The sequence below is a fragment of the Cynocephalus volans genome, chromosome 12 (assembly GCF_027409185.1).
Source record: "Cynocephalus volans isolate mCynVol1 chromosome 12, mCynVol1.pri, whole genome shotgun sequence".
In the NCBI taxonomy this organism is placed as follows: Eukaryota; Metazoa; Chordata; class Mammalia; order Dermoptera; family Cynocephalidae; genus Cynocephalus; species Cynocephalus volans.
In genome coordinates, this window is record NC_084471.1 from 20,627,866 (window position 1) to 20,652,792 (window position 24,927).

The 24,927-nt window shown below is 42.4% G+C and overlaps 1 protein-coding gene across 1 annotated transcript in view; it reads right to left on the bottom strand.

Annotated features, from left to right (window-relative positions):
* The window catches only part of STAB2 (stabilin 2), a 164,677-nt gene that overhangs the window by 124,740 nt on the left and 15,010 nt on the right, over positions 1 to 24,927 (bottom strand). The window contains exons 4-9 of the mRNA XM_063075355.1: positions 21,564 to 21,649; positions 20,691 to 20,760; positions 12,398 to 12,493; positions 8,705 to 8,830; positions 7,688 to 7,884; positions 5,930 to 6,063 (exon numbers count right to left, since the gene is read on the bottom strand). Of these exons, the coding sequence (XP_062931425.1) occupies positions 5,930 to 6,063; positions 7,688 to 7,884; positions 8,705 to 8,830; positions 12,398 to 12,493; positions 20,691 to 20,760; positions 21,564 to 21,649 (709 nt within the window). The remainder of the gene's footprint in view (positions 1 to 5,929; positions 6,064 to 7,687; positions 7,885 to 8,704; positions 8,831 to 12,397; positions 12,494 to 20,690; positions 20,761 to 21,563; positions 21,650 to 24,927) is intronic.

The following is a 24,927-nucleotide window of genomic DNA, read 5'->3' on the forward strand; positions in this document are numbered from 1 at the left end:
CTCTGGTAACCACCATTCCACTCTCTACTTTTATGCAATCAACTTTCTTAGCTTCCACATATGAGTGAGAACATGTATTTCTTTCTGTTCCTGGCTCACTTCACTTAACATAATGTCTACCAAGCTCATCCATGTTGCCACGAATAACAGAATTTCATTCTTTTTTATGGCTGAGTTGTATTCCATTGTGTATATCTACCACATTCTCTTTATCCATTCATCTGTCAATGGACTCTTAGACTGATTTCATATCTTGGCTGCTGCTGTGAATAGTGCTGCAATAAATGTAAACATCTCTTCAATATACCGATTTCCTCTCCTTTGACAAATACCCTGCAGTGGAATTGTTGGTATTGTGGTTCTATTTTTAGTTTTTTGAGGAATCTCCATACTGTTTTCCATAATGACTGTCCTAATTTACATTTTCATGAGCAGTTTAAAAGAGTTTTCTTTTCTCCATATCCTCACCAGCATTTGTTATTCTCTGGCTTTTTGATAATAGCACTTCTAACTGGAGTGAGATGATATTATCTCATTATGGTTGTGATTTTCATTTTCCTGATAATTAGTGCTGTTTGATGGCTGACAGGTATGCAAAAAAAACCTCAACATAACCAAGATTACTTCTTGAGGTGTTGTCGCCTCTGCTGGATGGGAAGCTCTCCTAGAACACAGATCCCACCTTGTTCCTTATTGTATCCCAGCACCTAGGACAGTGCCTAATTGTTGAACTGATTACTTACTAAGTACCTGCTGAATTCTAGGAACTTTGCTAGGTAAGACAGTTATAAAGATAATAATAACAGACACTTTGACTTTTTAGAGCCTTACATGCTGAGACGGACCTGAAAACATAATTATAGCAACAGGATCAGGCCACTTAACCTTCTTGAATCCTAGTTTCCTCGCCTATGAAATGGGTTTAATAGTACTTTAGGGATGTTGATAGAAGAGGTAATAAAAGAAAAACAGCTAGCATCATGACAGAGATGTAGAAAATGCTCAATACTTGGCAGATGATGAGGATGACAACACATAGGTTGACCATACTGATGGAGACGGTGACTACAAAACAGTAACACAGAGGTGTTGGGATACAGCAGGACAAATCTGTAAACAGATAACTTATGTTCCTTAGTAAGTGCCATGATAGAAAGTTGAACAGGATGCTATGGGGAATGGAGGAGGAAGTGACTTATTCTGCTTGGAGAAATGAGTAGCTGTTTCAATGAGAAAGTAATATTTAAGCTAATTCTGGAAGGATGCATATGAGTTTCCCAGCTGGACAAATGATTGGGAGATAATTTACTGATTAGGGTTCTTATAAAGCAGTGGCTCTCAAGCAGGGCCAATTCCCACCCCCACACCACAGGACATGTGGCAATGACTGGAGATATTTTTGGTTGTCACCACTGGGGAGGGGATCTATTGGTATCTACCAAGTAGAGGTCACGAATACTGCTAAAAATCTTAGAATGCACAGGCCCCCATAACAAAAAACTGTCTGGTCAAAAATGTCAGTAGTGCTGAGGATGAGAAATGTTGTTATATGATTGCTAAGGTGGATCTTACCATGAAATGATCATCTACTCAGTGCAATCGAGTACCAGTTTCCTCCTTAAACATTTCCTCTGCAAGTATCATGCTATACTAATTTAAGGAGGGAGAGGAGGAGATTGGTAACTCTGGGAAGTGATATAGCAGTCAGTGTTGAAAATTAATCCTGCTATAAATGACAAATTTCATTTGATGACAACTGTTAACAGCAAGACATGTAACCTTTACAAACCACTAAGTATGTTTCTTTTTAAAAGTTCCTTATTCACAAACCACTAAGTATGTTTCTCTTTAAAAGTTCCTTAAGTGGCTGTGAGGCCAGGGGTCTGTTTTGTGTAAAGTGACTAGACCTGTCTTTCCTAAGAATTGCAGGAGAATCATATTTTAATGGACTCAGTGCTGAGTGGAATGTATGAGACATAAATATTTTCATTTTATTTCAAATCTCAGTCCAAAGTCTGAGATGTTATGAAATCATTTTCTGGCTTAAATATTAAATTGGGCCATGGCATGTTCATGACCTTGCCTCTTTTATAAATTCACTTTTTAATAGGAGTAAACATCTCCTGCTGTCTTTAGGCTTTGAAAACACCCCTAAGCCATTTGCATATAAATTATGGGCTGAAATTAATTACGTCTAATGCTGGATGGGATCAAGTTAGTACACAGAGTGCCCCCCAAGCCTTAGTACATCTGCTTTGTTCATTGTTTCAATAGTTCATTTTACTCCTTCATTCATGCAATTATTCTTCCAAACTCTCACTCATTTCACTGTTTGAATCAATGATGGGAGTTATTGCAATAAAGATAAATAAGATATGGATCCCAAAGGACCTTATATTGCAGGTGGGGATTGAGATCAGCAATGATAAAAATAGCATTTATTAATAGTTCCTATGCCAGGTATTCTTCTAAGGGCCTCACTATGGTATTTTATTTAATACCAACAACCCTGTGAGGTGTGTTATGTTATTAGACCCATTTTAGATGAGGAAACTAAGGCACTGAGAGGTTAAGTATCTCACTCAAGATCACGCAGCCTATAAGTGGCACCGTACTATGCATTCATCATAGTCGTGGGCCGTGCATGCTCTAATAGAATCATTTCAGGGTGCTCTGGAGCCCAAAGGGAGAGGCATCCCAGTGGGCTGGGAGGATAGGGGAGGGATCCTAGACGTGGAGATACTTGAGCTGAGCATCAGAGGATCAGTGTGTTAGCCTGACTCAGAGAAGGCAAGGGGGTGGGGAAGGACGTTTTAAGCAGAGGGACAAGCACATGCAAGGACATGGAGTTGGGGATATCACAGCATGTATGAAGAGCAGTGCAATGGACTGAGTATTTGTATCCCCCCCCAAATTCATCCATTGAAATCCTAATCCCCAATGTGATGCTATTAGGAGGTGGGGCCTTTGGGAGGTGATTAGGTCATGAAGGTGGAGCCCTCATGAATGGGTTTAGTGCCCTTATAAAAGAGATCCCAGAGAGCTCTCTAGGACTCTTTCCTCCATGTGAAAATACAAGAAGGTGGTCTTCTACAACTTGGTAGAGAGCCTTTGCCAGAACCTGACCATGCTGGCACCCGGATCTTAAACTTCCAGCCCCCAGAACAGTGAGAAATACATTTCTGCTGTTTATAAGTCACCCTATATACATACCTTTGGTATGGCAGCCCCAAAGGACTAAGACAAACAGTAAGCAGTTCAGTATAACCAGAGCCAAGGGTGTGTTCAAGAGAGTGGTGGGTATAGTGTTGGCTCATCCCACCCGCTGCAAACAGCCACCCCTTGGCCATACACTGGGGAGATTGGCCAGGCCCTGGGAGCTGGTTTGGAGCCATCTGGGCAGGGAATTATGGGGCTCTGAGTACCTGGAGTCTGATCTACAAGGGTGTTCAGGCTCTGGGAGAGCACATCCCCTTGGTCCTTCAGACTCCTTGCCTTGGTGTAGCTAGTAGAGGACCAGAATGGGACCCTCTAAAATACTGTTCCTAGGGCAGGGACCCCTGCTTCCTAGGTCTAAGGGTCAGACTGCTGGAAACACATCTGGGAGTGGCTGAGCTGGGATTTCAACCTAGGCCCATCTGGGATAGCCTCTCGCCATTGCACCGTGTTGCCTTGGGCAGCATTCTTGGGAAGGTTGTTCACGTTGAGAGCATTCTAACCTGTACAAGTCTAACATAAACACTGAACAGCATCAATGTCACTCACATTCCAAAAGTCTCTAAATTTCACTGTTGTTTATTGTACTTTTGAGTAGTTGGAATGTAAACCGTGCTTTTTTCAGTAGGCCTGCTCAGTCATGTCCAGTCTTCTTTTTAGTGGAGTTGAATTATAAAGGAGAGAAATGCCTCTTTTTCCTATTGTCCCTCACTTCCTACCTCTACTCATGAAGAAAAATAAAAGGCAAAACTTTAACAGCTATAAAGTTATTTGTTCTTCTTAGTAATAATCGAAATGGAGCTTAGAGTTTAAAAGCATGCTTACTTGCATTAGCTTATTAGCTCTTCACAAGAAGATATTCTTAGTCTCTAGCCCCACTTGTTGGGGGAGGAAACTTGGCTTAGAAAATTTAGACTTGTCTAAGGTCACCCCAGCGGCGAGTGGTAGGGTCCACGTCTACACTCATTCCTCTTGACTGAGTGGTCTTCTGTGACTAATGCAGTGTGATCTTGAAGATTTTGCATAAACTACTTGCCATATTGAAGAGAGATAAACACCATAAATCTTTACGCTAGATGAATTAAATTACTTGGAGACTGATGGTTTCACATTTCATTAATGTAACTTAGCCATTCTTTTTACCACTGCTTCTTTCCAGCTGAAGAGAGTCAATTTTGGGGGAAGGGAGAAGGAAGGTTTGTGGGTCACACATGTACCCCGAAACTTCATCATTAGTTCCACTGACATTCTATGCACAAGTTTTGATGCAGCTTACACTATACTGATATTCCAGTTTCATTTGTAGATTTTATCTTCTCAAACACAAAGGAAAGAAATTGTTTAAGGTATTCTACTCAGACTTTCTCAGGGTATGGTAGAAATTGTATACACTGGCTTGTTTGGTTACCAATATTACCAGAATCTATGTCTGAGGAGAAGATGTGCCTGTATGCATAGGTGTGTTGGGTACCTATAGGCATGGACATGATGTGTTTGTGTGTACCCTCACATGGATTGAGTGATTTCTATATGCCAGGTCTGCTTAGGGATTGATGAATGTAGTCTCAATTAATCCTCAACACAGCCCTGGTGGGAGGTACAATTCTCCCCCCTGTATGGCTGAAGAAACAGTTCAAAGAGGTTAAGGTAAGTGGCAGAGCTGGGATTTGAACTCAGGTATTCTGATAACCATGCTCTTTCCACTCAGTCCACAGTGAGTTCAGATCTACTTATTTGTCAGATAGAATATGAGGGTCATAAAACCTATCTGAGCAAATCCACACACTGAAAACCCAATTATAAAAGAAATGAACTTCAAACAAGAGAGAAGAGGGCTCTGGAAGCACAGAAACAGTTCTATAATTACATGGTTCAGTGTCTGTTATGGTTTGAGCTCATGGTGTCATGTGAGTCTTTCACAGATGCTGATGATGATGAAAACTGAAAATGGCACAGAGATAGAAACCTTGGTCAGGACTCAAAAGACTTGGGTTCCAGCCTCAGGTCAGTCACTAATAAAAACACAATACATCTGTACAGTAGTTTCCAGAAACATCCTCTCACGTAATTGTCACAACAACCTTATAGAGTAGATATCATTGTGCTCATTTTATACATGGAGAAACTGAGGCCAGAGAGATGGTGCCACTTTCCCAAGGTCATGCATCTGGTAGGTACCAGTGCCAGGAATGAAACCCAGATCTTTAAACTCCAAATAGCACCCCCTTCCTATCATGGGAGCTGCCTCTGCCTCAGGAATTTTCACACAGTTGTTTTTACTCACAGTAACCCCCTTCTTTTGAAACCTGGAGTATAGGAAACACAGCTAGTGCATATTCACTTTCCCCAGTCTTGTTTTGCACCTCTACAAAGCAATATTTCATGAGTGAGGAAACAGGCATGTACATTAGAGGTCAAACCCCTCTAATCTCAACAGCATTTGTTTTCCCAGTCACAGTGGTTTCCTTCTCTCATGTTCTGACCACTTCATACCAAGTTGTCAGGACAGGTCAATGTTCCAGAGTATTCTAATGGCCATTGTAAAGATTTACAAGGATGTATTGAGTACCTACTATGCTCCTTGCTCCTGTGGGGTGGGGGTGGATATAAAGCTGAGTAAGACACATTTCCTTCCCTTCAAGGAACTTACAGCATTGACCGGCCATCACTTTTAGCACTTGGAAAAGATGGTGGTGAAACTGAAAAGACTTACTTGGTTTGGCCTGGTGTGATGGTGGTACAGTTTGCATTCCTATGACATGGGTTATTTGATTCACAGATATTGGTCATACTACACCCCACTCCAGGTACAAAATTGTGGTAATGTTCCTTACATTCACAGTGAGACTTCAGAAAACACGGGGAGAGAAAAACAAATAGGATTCTAGTTAGTCACTTCAGCTAGCATTTTCTTTAATCCATATTTAATCCATTTTAAATCCATATTTAATTAAACCCATATTTAATACATTCTGCCATAAAGACTAACTCAGAATAGATCTCAAGTGTGGACTTAAACTAAAAATTTGTCAAAATATTCAGAAATGGACATCATGTTTATGTATCATACCTGTTGGGAAGCTCATTGTCCCTGTTTGTAAAGTTTAGCTTTTTAGTTGTGTTTCCTAACCCTTGGCCTTTCTGGCTCCATAATTTCTGGTTTTAAATTGTCTATAGGTGAGCAGAGATTGATGTTCAAGTGGGAGTATTATTGCTATAGAACAATGGTTTTCAACAAGGAGTCTCAACCCAGGGGACTCTTGACTGTCATAGTGGGAGGAGGGCAATGCTGCTAGAGACCAAGGATGCTGTTAAATATCCTGCAATGCACAGGACAGTCCCCTCCCCAACAAAGAATCATCCAATCTAAAATGTTAATAATGCTGAGGTTGAGAAACCCTGCTCTGGAATAATTCAATGTCCTGCTTCTGTGTGAACAACGGAGGGCTTCTAGGACTTGAAAATCTGTCTTGGGACTCATTTTTAAAGAGCTTAAACATATTTTTAATCTCACTTCCAAGGTCCTGGCATTCATGGTATAACATAAGTTTTTCCATAAAGGTCTTCATTTTGAGAATGAAAATTTAGCCCCTTGAATTTCTCTGCAAACCTGCCTCCGAAATTGATAGAAATGTTGCATGATATATATGCTCTTTCTTTTTGGAGGTAAGATTGAGTGTATTCTCTGCAGGAGATTTCAGGAACATTCCCATCAGGGTGCCAATTAGACTGCAGGGAACCCATGGCTGTGTTTGGGTTGGGCACTGAGCTTTTCCTTCTACCAGTGAGGCAATATCCTTCTGTACGAGTCGATTTCCGCTACTGAAGGTTTGACATGCAGTTATGGACACAGTAGGCATCCACTAAATACTTGATAGATGAATGAGATATTAGGAACAAGGCTCTTTTCAACTGGAATCTTTGGCAAAGATCTGACCAGGCTGATTTTTATTAGTCAAGGTCATGACGTGATTTAGAAGGGCAGTGTCTTACCCCAGAAAATCCTCACTGCTCTCTAAAATCTGTCAGTGCTGCCCTACATTTTATCAGTGTTTGTCCCTTTGGGACAGGGTGTTTTTGGTTCTAAGAGCCCTTCTTATCTTAAAAAGACATTAGAGAGAATGAGGATTGTGGGTGATTATGTATTCACCCAAGACTTGGTTAACAGTTAACTTGTTAGTGTAATTTTGAATTTTGTGTATATTTTGTTAATCACCGTGTAGACTGTGATAGGAGAGAAGACAGTACAGTTACGTTTTGACTGAGGAGCTGGGAAAATGTGAGTTTGGGGTGGGAGGGGACACTGAAGTCAGGCTCTGAGCACGGGGAGGACTGTTTGGTGAAGAAGCCCAAATCAAACATTCAAGGGAAGAATTGGGACAGCGCAGAAGACAAGTCACACAACAGCATCATTTCACCTTCGGGATTGTCCTGCTTCCAGACACATCAGTTCTATGCATCATTAGCTCACCTGTCCAGGCCCGTCATATTTACACACTGTAGAATTTGTAGGGCAGTTTCCAAAGTTAATTTGGCAGGGGTCTACCGGCAGGCATACTTGGCCATCCCCGCTGTAGCCTTCTTGGCATGTACAACTGTGTCGATTTGGTCCCAGGTACGTGCAATGGGCGTGGAGGTGGCAGATTTTTTGTAAACATGGATTGATGGCTTGAGAGGCAATGACAAAAGGAGAGGCGGTTAGCACACGTGGGGATGGGGAAGGAGGACTGAACTGGGAGGGGGACTGTGGGTCGTAGCTCCCCAGAGCCACAAAGGTCACTCAGCAGTTTTAAGAGTAAAAAGCAACATTTCATGTCATCCCATCTGGCGACCTGCCCCTCCATCAAACATTTACATATGGCCATCAGAAATTGTAATGACAAATATTGTGTTGATATATTATTATGCCATATTATGTGTGTAATTAAATATAAAATAGCATGAAAGAAAACACGAATGCTTATAGAATTTACAGTACACACTGGGTCCTAACCACTTGTCATACATTGACTTTTTAAATTTTTATAATACCCTAAGGCAGTTGCCATTATTATTCCCATTGGATAGATAAGAAAACTGAGGCAGAAGCTGGTAAAGATCACGTAGTTAGTAAAAGGCAGATCAGGGATTGAACCCAGGCAGTCAGGCTCTAAAGTTTGTGTTCTTTGCTGATACACAGTACAACCTTTCATAAAATGAATGAACATTAAAAGAAGGAAGCACTTAATTTTATACTCGCATTTATTAAAGTGATATAAAAACGTGAGTAAAAAATGTATACTTTGATAATACAAGGAGAAATTGCCATTTATGGAGGACTACTACCAAAGAGCATTTTGCTGGCACTTTTTATATACTTCACTCAAGTATATAGAGAGAAATAGAAATGGTCATTGTGTTAATGTTAAGGACATTGTGAGTTCCTTTCCCCTGTTATATAACCTAAACATCTCAATGAATAAACTAGCAATATCTAAATTCTACTCACGCTCGCAGTATTGGCCATCGCCTCTGTAATTGGGAAGGCATTTGCATTCTAGTTTGGTTTCGTCTTCGCTGGAAGGTGAGCATCTGGAATTTTCTGGGCAGAGCAAGGCTGCACACTCAGGGATGGCTGCACAAGGAGATAGTTGAGGTACTTGCATTTAGTAGGATAACCAGTTCTAAAAAGCCCCAAACTACAGCATTCCTTTTTATTAGAAAAGTAATACAGACTCATTGTAATAATTAAAAATACATAATAAAGTAAAAATTAATTGTCTCATTCTCACTGTCCAATCTCATTCCCAAAGTAACCAATTTATTTATTTGATTTTTTAACAACGTGGAATCCTGTTAAACTGTTCAGTTACCTACTTACTATTATTAACAATATATCATGGAAGTCTTTGAGAATTTACCTTAATCTCTAATAACTGCATAGTATTTCACAACACAGGAGTGACACAGATGGTTTTCAAAAACCATGAAGAATCTGACATTTTAGCCAACGTGAAGAGCTAATCAGTTGGTCTGATTCAGTTTCAGGGATGCTGCAGAAAAATTTACAGATACTATCTTCCCACCTTCCATAAAGTGGCTGCCCCTTCAGGATTACATTTTTCACACCATCCCCCTTTGCATCCAGGCGGGGTTGTGTGATTAGTTCATGCTGATCGAATATTGAGTGAAAGTTTCCTGTATGTTTCTGGACGTTAATCAGTAAGTGCTTCTTACCCTCTCTTTTCTCATTCATGGTTGAAAGCAGAGCACTCTGAGGCTCTAGAGAATGGCAGAGTCACAAGATGGAAAGGTTTGGATCTCTAAACATCATGTGGTGGGAAGCTGGCATCAGTCTGGAACACCCACATTGGACTGTTACACAAGTGAGAACTATGCCTCTGTTGTGTTAAGCCAGAGGTTCCCGAATGTCTCAGGTCCTGGTGCCTTTAGTGTCTCAATTTTTCATACTGTCCCTACACCCAAAGAAGTACCACACAAGTCCATGTATTATGTTGTTAGAACCAAAGAACTAAGTCACTATTTATGTCATGAGAACTTAGTGGACATTTGAAAAAATAATATGTTTGATAGAAAAAAAATATTTCTATGTCATTGTTAAAAAACCACATTTACTTACAAGTGAGACATGTGAATCTGTTGGACATGGCACAACCTCTCAAACTATGGAATCAGATTGGATACTGATATCCTAATACCAGGCACATTGATTTTTACATGGTCCTTGTTTTGTTTCACAGCAAACACTGAAATGCACCTTTGCAAAGATATGATGTCACTGAAAGGAACATAGGCCGACCTAATTTTGCAATTGTGAACTAATTCAAGTTAGCAGTTCATGTGGTATCTGAGAGACGTATCACTGTGTCTTCCTTAAAAATTTAAAATATCTGCTAAGAGCCAGTGAATTTGATGTGGTACCTTGGGTCACCGTGGTGTACAATTTTAGAACCATAATGCTAAGCCATTGAATTTTTGTGTTTATTTTTATAGCAGCTAGCATTATTCAAATTAGTATAGAGTGTACCATAATTTATTCAACCAATTTCCTACTGATGGATATTTAAGCTGTTTTCAGCTTGTGTTCTTCTTACAAGCAATACTGCCGTGACTTTCTCTATACATATATTCTTACCTACTGGTGCCTATCCCTCCCTCCCCCCAGGGTGAATTCCTAGAATGGGGTTGCAGCAGCACACTATAAACATGCCTTAATATTTAATAGAAAACTTTCCCACAGAGGTTGTGGGAATACACATCCCTACAGTCATTTTTCTCATATCCATAGATAGATATTATCTCCCTTTTCAATCTGTGGGCAAAAAACATAGTGGGCAAAAAAATAAACACTAAATGAAACCAAACCAAACCTTCAGAACTCCAAATATGACTTCATTTTGGGGTTTAGCATCTTTTCCATGTTTATTGCTGGTTTCCATTTGTTATTTTGATAATTAGCTGCCCTTAGGCCCCTTTTCAAAACTGGGTTCATGGACTTTATGTTATTATAAAAATTCACCTTCCAAGTAAATGCAAACATTTTTGTCTCAGCCTGTTGTTCCTCTTTTGACTCCACAGAGCTATTTCTTATTTGGAAGACAATCTGACAGTGTTTTCCATTAGGCTGGCTGCTAGGCTGGGTCTCCTGTCTGTTGAGAAGGCCTTTGCTCATGAGTCCATTGGGCAGTGACAGGGGTGGCTGGGGAAGGAGGCTGACTGAGGTCCACAGAGGGGTCATCCTACCCACTCAACTGTGGATATGAATTGGTGGATTTGAGCTGGTGACTATGTGGCTGTCTCCTCCACAGGAAGAAGGCAGGGGCTGTGTTTCATTCACCTCATTTCTACCACTGCTTGTAGTGCCTCAATAGCTTTCAACAAAATGAGTTTGCATTTGTTAAATTTTAATCTCATCTAGCCACGTTTATTTTACAGGACACTAAAATCTAGAGGATAATTTAAGTGAGCTAGTGTCACAGGCAGAATGACCAATTTCTTAACATCTCATCTCCAAATTCACCCTTCAGAGCCTGTTCTGCTATAATGGTTGGACCCGTGAGGGTTTCTCCTGTACGGAGAGTTGTTAAGCTTTGCCAGTAGAGTGCTTTGGAGGGACAGTGCAAGAGGCAGGGGCTCCTCTTCCTGGGCTCAGGGTGCAGTGTTGTGACTCTGCTGTTTGTTTGCTGCTGCTGCTTAGTCTGCTCGGGAATGCTCTGCCTAAGCTGTGTACCCACTGTTACTGTGCATTCTTGGCCTGGACCCAGTGAACAACTCCCTGCAGCCTTCCCTACACAGACACTGCATACTCCAGGTTATGCACCTGTGAGGTCCCCAAATTATTCTGTGCCTTTGCCAACCATCCACAGCCTGGTTGTCCTGTGTCTGCTGGTCAACTGTGGGCCAATGCTGGCCTGTGCAAAACAGCAAACTTCTTGGCTACCCAGTGGGCTTCCGCCATACCCTCTTCAACAGCTTTGAACTCAGCCTTGGGGATGGCCACTCCCTTGTAAGTTTGTCCTTCCTTTGTTACACTCCATCATCCCCAGAGTTCTCTGCATTTTTACAGCTACTCTTCTGGCACAGGTTACTAATTCTTCATATTACACTTCTCTTGTTGAGATCACGCTATCTCTTGCTTGGACCCGGTGTAATAGATTGTTTAAAGAATTTCCTATGGGCTCAAATGATTTGAGTCACAGCTCTCCTCTTTGCTAGTTTTATGACCTCTGGTGAGTCACTTAGACTTGGTGATCCTCTGTTTTCTATCCCTCAGGGCTGTTAATGTGTTCAGCCCTTGAGACTCATAATTGAGAACCCACCTTCTCTCCTTTACTAGGTGCCTAGCTTGTTGCAATGGTCTCTACTGGCTCCCCAGCCTCAACGTCTCCCTCTCCGTTCCCTTCTTCAGACTGCCGCCACCTTGACCTTCCTAAGACACAGCTGTAGCCATGCCACTGCACTGCTTCTGTTCTCTCTCCCCCTTCCCCTCCCCTCCTCTCTTCTTTTGTCCTCTTCTCATCCTTGCCTCTTCTCCTCTCTCTTTTTAATTTTTGGTTTCCTTCCAGCAAAACATTTGATGGTGTCTCGCCCTTGTAGAGCCCCAGTAATGAATAGAAAATTGGAACACGTACATCTGCGCCTGTCTGCCTGGTGTGGCATGAAGGAAGCTAGCAGTACTCACGTTGGTCACAGCTGGGCCCAGTGTAGGCGGAGTGGCACTCACAGGTTCCATCGCCATCGACCCCACTGTTGCACACCCCGTGCACACAGCTGCACCCTGCAGGCAGAAAAGGGGGATTCTCGTTGCCTGATGTAGACTGCTAAAGACGCTAAGGATTCTGGAAGGGTCATATTTGCAGATAGCCCTTTCTGAGAATCCACACAATGAGGTGGAGGAACCTGGTTTGAAGTCCTAGAGACTCCAGTTTGAATCTTGGCTTCCTCTTCCTTTTCTTTGCTTCAGTTTTTTAAATGTGTAACACGTGGGGAATGATACCTACTTCCTGGGATTTCTATAAAGTTAAGTGAGATAACATGACAGACCTTCAAAAAGGTCATGGGAAGATTCATATTATCCTTTAATTCCATTTTCCCACAAACTTTTTGAAGTATCTCTGTATTTAAAGCATACTTGGCATGTAACGTGTATTGGAATTCTTTTCCCTACTTTCAAACCAGTTACTTCGTCTTTGAATACTTAGTGAGAGAATTAACTTGGTGTCCCATATACACTTGTAATGTCTGAATGAGAAAAGCTACCGCGAACTCAATCACTGTTGGTAGGAGATGTCTATGCAAATAAGTCCTCCTTCCTGAATAATGGGGCAATGCAAGGATAAAAAAGAAACTCAGAAGGGCCTAGAATAACTAGGCCAAGTTGTCTAACTTGTAAAAGATGAATTATCAGCCCCGTGACAGATCATTTCAGGGAAGACAAATGAAGGGCATTTGAAATAAATGGCCAACTCTTTAGCACCCAGTTTGTGGCTCATTTGTAGCAAGATTTACTACTAGGCTGGGCCACCAGCGTCCTATGGCCAGCCCCCTGTGAAGCATGTTATATTCGTTTTCTATTGCTGCTGTAACAAATTACCACAAACCTAGTGGCTTAAAAGAACACAAATTTATCTTATAATTCTGGAGGTCAGAAGTCTGAAATGTGTCTCACTGGGCTAAAATCAAGGTTTCAATAGGGCTGCATTTCTTCTGGAGACTCTAGAGGAGACTCTCTTCCTTTGTCTTTTTCAGCTTCTAGAGGCCACGTGTATTCCTGGGCTCATGGCCCCTTTCTCTATCTTCAAAGCTAGCAACACTGGGCCAAGTCATTTTCATGTTGCCATCTCTATTGGTCTCTCTTCTGCCTTCCTCTTCCACTTATAACAACTCCGTGATTACATTGGGCCCACCTGGATAATCCAGGACAGTCTCCTTATCTTAAATCAACTGATTAGCAACCTTAATTCCCCTTTGCCATGTGACCTAACATATTCACAGGTTCTCAGAATCAGGACATGGACATCCTTGGGGGCCATGATTTTGCCTACCACACGTGTTCAGTGAAAGTAAGCCAATTTAATTAGCCCCAGTGAAACATAATTAAGAAGACACACTTGCTTAAAAACTTAATTAAAAATATCAGAAAAGCAAGGATTAATAAAGTTTCTGGTATTCCAAACATCTAATAAGGCACCAAGTCCTTTGTATTCTTTGTCCATTATGTTTCCCATCTCTGTCTTCTGCTCTCTGTCTCCACTGGTCTGTCTTTATTCAGGTCCTTATCATGTTTTGCCTGGTCTATTGCAGTAGCATTTAACATGGCCTCACTGTCTCCAATTTCTTCCCTCTCCATTCCATCCATTTCATTTGATTAGCAATGGCATCAGAGTGACCTTCCCAAAAATATCTCAATGACTCTCAATTGCCATCCAAACAAAATCTAAATTCTTCAGTTTGGCAGACAAGGACTTCTCCAATCTCATTCTAACCTTTATAATTTCTCATTTTCATCTTCCACCACTTTATTTTGTACGTCTCAAACTCTAAGCACATGGCATGACTCAGTTCATTCTTCATCTTCCTTCCCTCAAAACATGTATTGAACACCTATCATGTTCAGAGGACTGCTAGAGATTAATGGCCAAAAGATAAACAGGACAAAGAACCTGCCCTCAAAGAGCTCACAGTTGCAGAAGAAAACAGCCAGCCATGATGCAGTGTGATAAATGCTACGACGTACGGACCAATGGGAGTTGGCCAGGAAGAGCTGGAATGGGGCTGGCCTGGGGAAGACATTCTGGGTGGAAGAAGCAGGAGATGCATCTAGCATGTTCACACCTCCACACTCTTGCCTCTGCTGTGTGCCCTTTTGCATACAAATTGAAATCCTTCTCTCCTTCAAGGCCAGTCAAAGCCCCTGCCCACCCGTGCTGCTATCTCAGTGGTCCCCAAGCAGAATCTGTGCTCCTCCAGGCTCCAGCAGCACTTTCTCTGTACCTTGTCCTCTATCCCATCCTGCTGCAATGATTAATTGTGTTGACCAGTGACAACCAGAGACCACCAGGAGCACACCAGAGGTCAAACATGCCAGCAGCAAGGGTGAGCCATCGAGGAAGAAGCAGCAGTAGCTGCTCATGTCAGCCAGGAGAGGCAGCCGCTGGGTTATTTTTGTGGCTGTCCATTGTCATTATTTATTCTCTGTTCAGATACGATTATTCAGTGCCCTAGTTTCATCTTGTTCCACCGTGGATATGGTGCGTCTTTGTTTGATGGTGCTATTCTGTGAAATTCTTTATGCTCAGCAGGGGAACACCACAGCCTAGCTAGTAGCAACTAGGCCAGCTACCTGCTGACAGCTGTCGGGGCTGCTTATTTCTTTCTCAATCTCTGTTTTTCTCCCTGATTAGATTGTAACCTGCTGGAAGGCCTTCCCCCTCTGTATTTCCCCACAACATCTTTTATAGTGTCTTATAACAATACCAACAGCCACACAACTAAATTTAAAATAAAGGCAGCATTGGGCAGGGCCGGGATGAGGGCAGGGAGAGTGAACTGGGGTAGTCCAAGTGTGGAGTTGGATCCTGCCTTTATTTTACATTTTGATGTTTTGTTCAATAATTCTGAAGTATTATTGCTATGGGTTAAATTTTGTCCTCCAAAAGAATATATTGGAGTCCTAATTCTCAGTACCTCAGAATAACCATATTTGGAAACAAGTTCATTGCAGATGTAATTAGTTAAGATGAGGTTGTACTGGAATAGGGTGGGCCCTTAATCCAATATGACTGGTGCCTTCATAAGAGAGGAGACACAGACGTACGAGGGGAAGAGGGCCATGTGAAGATGGAGGCAGAAACTGGAGTGATGTTGCCACAAGCCAAGGAATGCCCGGTGCTACCAGAAGCTGGAAGAGGCAGGGAAGAATCCTCTCCTAGAGGCTCTGGAGGAGCACAGCCCTACCAACACCTTGATTTTGAACTTCTAGCTTTTAGAACTGAGGCAATAAATTCCTGTTGTTTTAAGCCACCTGATTTGCAGTACAACCACCCCAGGAAACTAGTACAATTATTTATCTCGATTACCAAGTTTTCTGATGCCTCCTTAAGTTTTGCACCTGAGGCACGTCCCCCACTGATGTCACCCTAGCCTTGGCCCTACATGTTCCTTTATTGAGCACTTACTATGTATCCGGCATTTAGCCAAGAGCTTTGCAGGCATTACCTAACGTAGCGCTCACTACTCTCTCTATTACATATGAAAAATGGGAGATAACTAGCCCAAGTACTCACTCAATAATTGAAGAATTAAGTTGGACTTGCAATTTGCCATCCTCCCTTCAAAACCTGATTGCCTTTGTTTGTATTTTAGCAAAGCACTTTGAGGTCCACCTGTGGCTATAGCTTTTGGGGACAGATAGGTTCTGGAGAGAAGCCAAATTAGTTATGGAGATAAATGGGGTGAGGAGGGGGTTGTATTATGGGGCTTAATAGAGAAGATTCCATCCAATTCAGTTAAGAAATGTTTATCTAGCTTCCACCTAGTAGCCGGCACTGTATTAGGCACTAGGTATACAAATATGAGTAATTCACAGTATCTCAACTAAAGGATCTCACAGAGTAGTGGGAAACCAGACACTAGGGGATACAGTGACGATTCGTGTCCTCAGTGCTGTCATGCCTCAGTGAGGGGCACAGGAGGGGGGTTGAAAGATGACTCAGCCCCTGCTCCCAGCTCAGATGCTGACTGCAAGTGTGTCCTTGTCAGCTAGATTGCCCTCCCTGCTGTGTGGTGTGGGCCCAAGGCCCTGGCATGAGCCTCTCCCTGTGTCCTGTCTTCTGGTGCAGCCTCTGTACTGGACTAATGGACCTGGCACAGGCAGCTTTTGGCAGCCTCTGACACCACATTGCAGAGGTGTCTGTCACTGCCAAGAAAGTGTTCTTGAGATGACATGAGTGGCAGAGGGATTCTCAGATCAGATGGTCATGGAAAGAGCCCTTGGTACTTTGTGAACCAGCCTCAGCACATCTCTAGAGACACATGAAACTTGGGGTTTAAATGACTTTAAAGTGTGACTTTTAAGTGGTCAAACCATGGCCATTTGGGTCAAAAGATGGTGAACACATTCCCCTGTGATGTGCTCCTTGGTAGGGCAAGCTGTGCCCTCTCCCGCATTCCCATAGCATCCTGTGAGGGCTGTGTTCACTGCATCGTAATTGTCACCTACACTTCTGGTTCCTTGAGGATGGGGACCTAATCTCACCTCTCTTTGGATTCCCATCTCCTGCAGGGCCTAATGCATGGTGCATGTTCACCAAGGGCAGAATGGTGCTGTGCTTGGGGGCCCAGTCTTTGGAGTCAGACAGCTGGGGTCAAATCCTGCCTCTGTCCTCATAATAGCTGCATGGCTGTGAGTGATCTCTCTGCCTCTTCATCCATAAAATGAGGACACTGGCTTGAAGGGCTGTAGCGAGTACCCAAAGAGGTTATACATGAGAAGCCTCTTTGCACACTTGCCTGGCCTGGCACACAGCAGGCGCTCAGCAAATTCTAGCTACTCTTATTACCAATAGGTAGTTGTGGGATTGATTTGGGAGTCATGTTAGAGAAAATGAGTTTTGAAATCTGCCCTAATCTGGAGTGAGACACAGAGCAGGACAGGGCATTGGCAGGAGAGATAAAAATATTTGGCTGGTATATCTCTAAATCATCTCTAAACCAATAAACAGTCTGGTAGGAAAGTGCTCCTGCAGTGGGTTAAAGTCAGCTTTAAAAATAAACTGCACCTAATAGAGTTGTCCTACTTATAGGCAGAATTGCCACCTTGCCGGGACCGACACCTTATTGGATGAAACAACACTGGCACCCAGTGGATGCCTGGCTGAAAAGGTTTCAAGCTCCCCTAGTCCTTGCCATTGGGAAGTGACCAGCTGTCACTGAGTCATTCATTCATTCATTCGTTCATTCATTCATTCATTGGTGCCTTGCTTATTGCTGGATTGTTTTTATCTTCAATTAATACCTGCTTCCATTGGTTGAGTGCTTGTGACATGCTGCTAAGAGCTTTGCTATGTTGTCAACCTCATGAGGCGGGTATTATTATTCCTGTTTTATAGATGAGGAAAGCTTAGTGAGATTAAATAGCTTGCCCTTGGTCACACAGCAATTGTGGTTAATTTCACACTTAGGCCAGTCTGACTTCAAAGCCTGTTCTCTTAAACATTATGTCCTAGAGCTGCACTATCTAATGTGGAAGTCACTAGCCATCTATGGCTTTTAAATTTAGATTAAATAGTATTAACCAAAATTTAAAATTCGGTTTCTCAGTTGCAGTAGCGACATTTCAGGTGCTCCATGGCCACATACGACTAGTGGCTACTGTACTGGACAGTGCGGATGTAGAACATTCCCATCACTGCAGAAAGCTCTATAGGAATCTAGAGCTTGGAGTTTTTATTCCTGGGTTTCAGTTTAGGTTTCCAATTTTCTTAATTAAAAATTTACGTTTCTAAACCATCTCTCTCTCTTTCACTTGCCCACCCCCCATGGCACAATCAAGTGTGAAGGGAGGCTACTTCCTTTATTTTGAAATGCTTGGAATCTCCGTATCTGTGCTTGTCAGTAACCAATACCAGTGTCTCAGAAGTAACAAAGGTTCGCCTTCTTTCTAATTTTTCTTCCCAAACAATTACTCAGCTTTCTTGGGAACTAAGCAATGCTGGATACTTTTTTTCCCTTCCCATTTCAATATTTATTAAAAATATGTAATTTAAATTCTAGTGTTATGGCAGAGAAAGGCCAATTTGGAAGGAGACATGTTATTTCTAAAGAGTTAACTGATTATATTTTAATTGACTTTCCTTTAATGTAACATACAACCTTAAAAACACACAGAATACTAATATCTGTTTAAATTTGCTAAAGCTAACATCCTTATGAAATAATCTTTTACAGAGTTGTGGGTGAAGAAACACCTAAGATTAGGGGACACTAGGAAATAATAGGTATTAATAATAATAATAGCTAACATTTATTGTGCACTGATTACCTCATTAAATCCTTCCTAAAGGAGGCACTATTATTTCTATTTTTACAGATGAGACACAGAGAGCATGCTTTGTAAACTTATCTAGGTTCCCACAATTAGCAGCCCTGGAGCTGAAACTTAGTCTGAGTCTAAAGTCTGGGTTCTAAAACCACACTTCTGGGTCAGGACAACATTGTGAATTAGATCTTTTACTGATTGATTTGCTCACTCATACACTGACTCACTTATTCATCCAGCCAACAAAAGGATGGTGAGTGTTTACTATGCAGGCAGCATGTAGAAGGTATTGGAGATAACGATACAATAGCACCTGCCTTCAATGACCCTGTGGGTTGGAACGAGGCAATGGCTCCACTACTGCAGATGAAATTTATTAGAGTGTGCAAATTTATGGGGGTGGGATGTGTATGGGTGTGTGTAGATTTTCCTGCGAAAAAGATTTGAATCAAAGCAGTGTCTACGAATTTGATTTTCCTATAAAAGCCAGAACCAAGGTGGTGTTGGAGAAAGGCTACCCAATATATTCCTTTTCGGGAGATGTGGATCTGGCAGATGCAGTCCCTATCACGCCCACATTCTCCAGGTTTTACCAGTTCTGTGCATTCCAGCTGGCTTCTAGTATCCACAGCTCTCTGCCTGAGGGTTTCGTGTGGACCTTAGGATGGCTTCTCTGCCTGAGCACTCACTGGATGCTGGAAGTGCCAGGGTATTAACAACTCTCCCCCAGCGACTACGTGTATTAGCTTCCTCCAGCTGCTGTAACAAATGGCCACAAACTTATGGTCTCAAAACACCACAAATTTATTGTCTAACATGTCCGGAGTTCAGAAATCCAAAATCACTGTGCTAAAATCAAGATGTTGGCAGAGTTGTATTCCTTTTTGGAGGCTCTGAGGGGAGAATCTGTCTCCTTGCCTTTTCTGGCTTCTGGAGGCTGCCCACATTTCTTGGTTTGTGGCCTCTTCCATCTTCGAAGCCAGCAATAGCTGGTTGAGTCTTTCTCATCTTATCAGTAATCCACTGAATCTTGTGCCTCCTTCCTCTACATTTAAGGACCCTTGTGATTACATTGGGCCCACACAGATAATCCAGGAAAATCTCTTATTTTAAGATCAGCGGATTATCGACCTTCATTCTGTCTGCTACCTTAATTCACCTTCTCCATGTAAGATAACATATTCCCAGGTCCCAGGGATTAGTAGGATGTGGACATCTTTGGGAGAGAGATTATCCTGCCTCCCACATCGTGGGTCCCTGTCCCCTTGGATGAGATAACTCTAGATGTGTGCTCTACACTGACACCCAGAGCTCTCCAGGGAATTAATTTCAGTCATCCACAGTGGTACCTGGCTTGATAACACACCCTTTCCCTCTGTGTCACTTCCTCACACCTTAGTGTTTCCTGGGATCACCTTCCAGGTACTTGAATCCTTGTCTCATAGTCTACTTCTGGGGGTGAAAAAAAATGAGAGTGGACCAGTTTGTTTAATTTGGAGCCCACAATCTTTGATCACTTCAGGCATTTATTTGTGAACTCCCAAAAGAAGGGGAACGTGAGAATTTGGTGGGACCGATGGTAGAATTAGAGGTCCCTGGATCTTTGCAGAGACCAGGATCCAGAAAGACCTCAGAAAAAAGCTGTGCAGGCAAAGAAGAGGCTGTTGGATCTTGGAGCCTGGGGAGAGGGAATCAGATACCTGCCAGGTGTGCTAGAAAGCATTACTGGGAGTAGCTGAGTGTAAGTGCTCAGAACCACAGAAGACACTGTTTCTCTTCTCAATGACTGCATTTTGTCAGATCTGTTCTTAACTTTCTGTTCTCCCTATGAAGACTTGGTTATATGTAACTCTGCAGGGTTTTTCCCTCACGGAATAGTTTCTCTGGGGACTTTCAAACCTTACAAATGTGTTGCTTACACAAAAATTAGACATACCTTCTGAACAGCTGGGTCCAAATAAGTTGTCATCAGCACAGGTTTCACAGGCCGTTCCACCAAATCCTTCCTGCAAGACACCCAATTAGTTGACATTATACCCAGGAAGCCCTTGGATTTCCAGCTGATGGTCTGGTAAGCATTTGCTTCACAAATATATTTTCCTTCTGTGCCTTTCCTGAAGCTTCTTCTGTGTGTTTCTTCCTTTATTTTTTACTGCTTTTTGTAGTATAATGCATACATTAATCCCTGTGTCATTTTTTACTAAAGGTCTGGAGCTCTGCAGAAGAAAGCTGCTATGTCAGTCCAAACACATGGGAGACAGCAAGTGCTAAGAACCACGTTACTATTTCACCCCAGTGAAATGAAAACTTTGTTTTGCATTTCTGAAGAGAGTTGAACTTAATCCCTTTCAGAAGGATTTCTTTGCATTGAAATCCTCTAAGGCAAAAAGTCACTTTCATGAGATAAAGAAGTCTTTCAACTGGCACACCCAGTGGTTCACAAAGGTTGCTGAGGACACCACCAAATGGTAGTCCACTAACATGGTTATTAAAAGCAACGACAACAACAATTTCTATAGCTTATATAGTTTCACAAAGTGTTTTCACATATATGATATTTCACTTTTTCAACAAACACCATTACATAGATATTATTTCAAACCCATTTTGCAGATGAATATGCTTAAGGCTGAGAGGTTAATTGACTTGCCTAAAAGCCCTCAGCTTCTACGAGGTCAGTTTGTTGCAGATTGCATATTCCTCTTATTAATACTGCTACCTCTTAGAGACACTACCTAGTGTGTGTGTGTTTAAGGAAAGAAGAGGGGGAGCAGAACTGGGGAGAGGAAGAACACGTTTCTCAACTTACTTGGCAGGAGCAGCTTCCGTTTCCTTCCATGCCTTCGGCACAACTGCCTCTGCCACTGCAGGGAGACCCTGCTCCTCCTGGGCACTCTAGGAATCAAACAGCTCAGATTCATTCATTCATCACTGCACAGAAGCATTCTGCAAGGAAGCATTAAGTACCTATCGTGCGCCAGTTAGCATGCTAGCTGTCAGGGATAGGAAATAATTGCAGACCCTATTGGTGTCATCTAGGGCTTCACAGGGGAAGCAGATGCATAAACAGGTAAATCTCAGGTACTGTAATAGAAGGCATCACACTGTCTACCATTTCTTGAGCATCTACTGTATACCTTACTGTGATCTAATTAAATCATTCCCATTGCAACTCTCTGGGGTGTTTGCTATTAGTGCTGCTAAGCAGATGAGGAGACTGAAGTTCAGAGAGGCACATAGCTCACCCAAGTTCTCACAAGTTTTGAATTGCAAAGCTGGGAATTCAGCTCAGCCCTTAGTATGACTTGAAAGCTGGGCCTCTTAATCAGTATTCTAGACATGTTGTTGAGGGAGTCCAGTGAAGGGAGCTGGACTTAGGGAGTATCAATTGGACTTGGGATTGATGCTGCCTTGGGGAGTCTGAGAGATGTCTCTGTACAGGAGGCATTTAAGCGAGGGTTTTGAAGGAGGAGTAGAAATTGGCTATGCTTAAAAGGGAAAGGCATTTTGAGAAGAGGGAATAGCAAGTACAAAGTCTCAGAGTTGTACAAGGGTATGGTCTGCTCTGGGAATGATATAAAGTTTTGATGGGTCTGGAACTTGGGAGCTGGGGTATGGGAGCGGTGGGCCTTGATGAGGTAGAATAGGAAAATTGGGGCCAATTGATGGGGTGCTTAGTAGGGTACAAAGGAATTTAGATTTCACTCAGAAGCTGATTCCAAACAGGCTTGCATTTGTACTTCTGGTCTGTACTAGAACTGAATTTGAGCTTTTACAGACATTTATTAAAGGATTTCACAGTCATCCACTAAACACTTGGGGAATACCTATTGTGTGCCAAGCATTATGTCTCATGTTGGAGCAGAGGGACATTTAACTAGAAAATCAGATATTACAATGCCCAGAATCAAATAGAAAATTAAAAATAATGATAAGTGACAGAAATTTAAGGTACTATTGTGATGAGGATGAAAAAAATTTGTTTCTTTTTATATATGCTGTTCTACACTTTGAGTTGACATGGGTTTGATGCCAGTTCGAGTGAGTTCTGACTATTTAAATAAGGGATCTGGACCTGCAGGCACCAATCTGAAATCATGCAATGGCCATGAAATGTGTGTGCAAATGAGGCAGGATCAAATGTTACCCTGAATTGAAGTTAGCAAGGGGAGTGCCTTCCACAAAGCAGCCAGTGATACTGAGTTCTGGATGCACATAATTACTACTCGCAGCAATCCCCTGAAGTTAAGTCTTATTTTTAGTTCCGCTTTCCGGATGAGGAAACAGGGACAGAATGCCTGTTAAGTGACTTGACCAAAGTCACCCAGCTGGCAAGGGGTAATGAAAGACATACCTATCCCTCCTCCGTGGGAAGTGTCCACCTTCCTGCCCTCTCTTCTCTCCCTCCCCAGTTGTAAAAGACCTTTGCCAAAAGCTCTCCTGTGCCACAATCTTGCTCTGTCACACATTGTCCCTTGCCATGTGAAATCAGCATTTGCAAAAACGAAAAAGTAGTTGTCTTAGTTTGTCTAGGCTGCTATAACAAAATACCAAATACTGGGTAGCTTAAAACAACAGAAATTTATTGTTCACAGTCCTGGAGGCTGGGAAGTCCAAGTTCAAAGTGCTGAAAGACTTAGTGTCTGGTGAGGCCTGTTTCCTGGTTCATAGATGGTGACTTCTTGCTGTATTCTCTCCTAGTGAAAGGGGCGAGGGAGCTCTCTGGGGCCTCTGTTATGAGGGCATAAATCCCATCTCAAATGAGATCCCTAATCACCCCCCAAAGGCCCTACTTCCTAAAACCATCATTGGGATTAAGTTTCAACATATAAATTTTGGGGGAACACATACTTTCCGACCACTGCAGTAGTTCTTGGGAAAAGAGACTTCTAAGCACAGAGAGAGGCAGTTCTCTGAAAGAGACCCTGGTGGCTCACTTGAGTCACTAGCTAGTTCTTTAAAAGAATATTTGTAACTTACAGGTACTACTGAGGTGAGAGTCAAGTCGTCCATCCATAGATGGTTTTCTCTTTGTCTCCTCTCATTTCTTCCCTGCATGCAGAATATTAGTAAACTACAGGGTTTACTGCACATTTTGAGTTCGTGGTCTTTCTTTCCACAACAGTGGCAGAACCAGGCTTCAAAGCCAGGCAGGTGCTCCAGAGTCTACGTACTCTTCATCACTGTGATATACTCTCATCGAGAACTGGCCACACACCAGGACCACAGCACACACCCCAGAAATGTTTGCGAGGCCAGGGAAGGAGGAGATATATTAACGTGTAGCTAATACTTTTAAGTTGCCTTGAAAAACGAGATGGTTTGGGCTGCCCTCACCAACTAGGCTGGTGGCAATGTGAGATGCAATGCTGTTATGGAGAGTGTTGGGACTTTGCAATCAGAATATTCTGGGTTTGAAAACCAGCTCAACCCTTTTCCAGCTATATCCCTTTAGGAAAGTCCATGCCTGACTCTGGGACTCAGTTCAAGTGTATGCTGGGACAATACTGTCTTCCTGGCAAGTTGCTGTAGGGACTGGAAATATTAGGAGCTCAATAAATGGTAGTTGCTATGATTTAGAGCAGATATCCTCCTTCTGTAGTTTTTTTTTTTTTTTCAGATTGGCACTATAACAGTTAACTACACTAAGGAAATAAGTTATTTGGCTCCTGTTTGAACCAAAGAGCATGTAATGTCCCGGGTATATACGGGCGAGTGCACAGATCTGGTCCCTATTCCCATGGTCCCACCAGTCTAGTGAGAGAGCGTCATGGATTAACAGTCAACCACATAATGTTGGTTTACAAACTGGGAGGAGCTCTAGAGCTCTCTTCTCTTCACCTGCTGGATGTTATCAACATTTACCAAAAAGAATCGAATCCTGAATGGCCTGATTAGTTAAGATCTGGTCTCAGTAGATGGCAATAGCCAGATCATTAAGAAAGAGTCCAGTTAAGGATTTTGGTCTTTGTCTAAAGAAGAGCAGCAGTAGGTGAGGATGAAGAGGAAGGAAGAGAACTTAATCAAGCAGGGACCAGGTAGGAACTTGAGCTCATCTGAAAACCAATTGAACCCCCTGAGTTCACAATGCCCAGCAAGGGATGCTCAGAGAGCATTTTCATTAATCACTCACCATCACATAGTTCTTCTCCTGCTTGCTCTTTGTGTTAGGT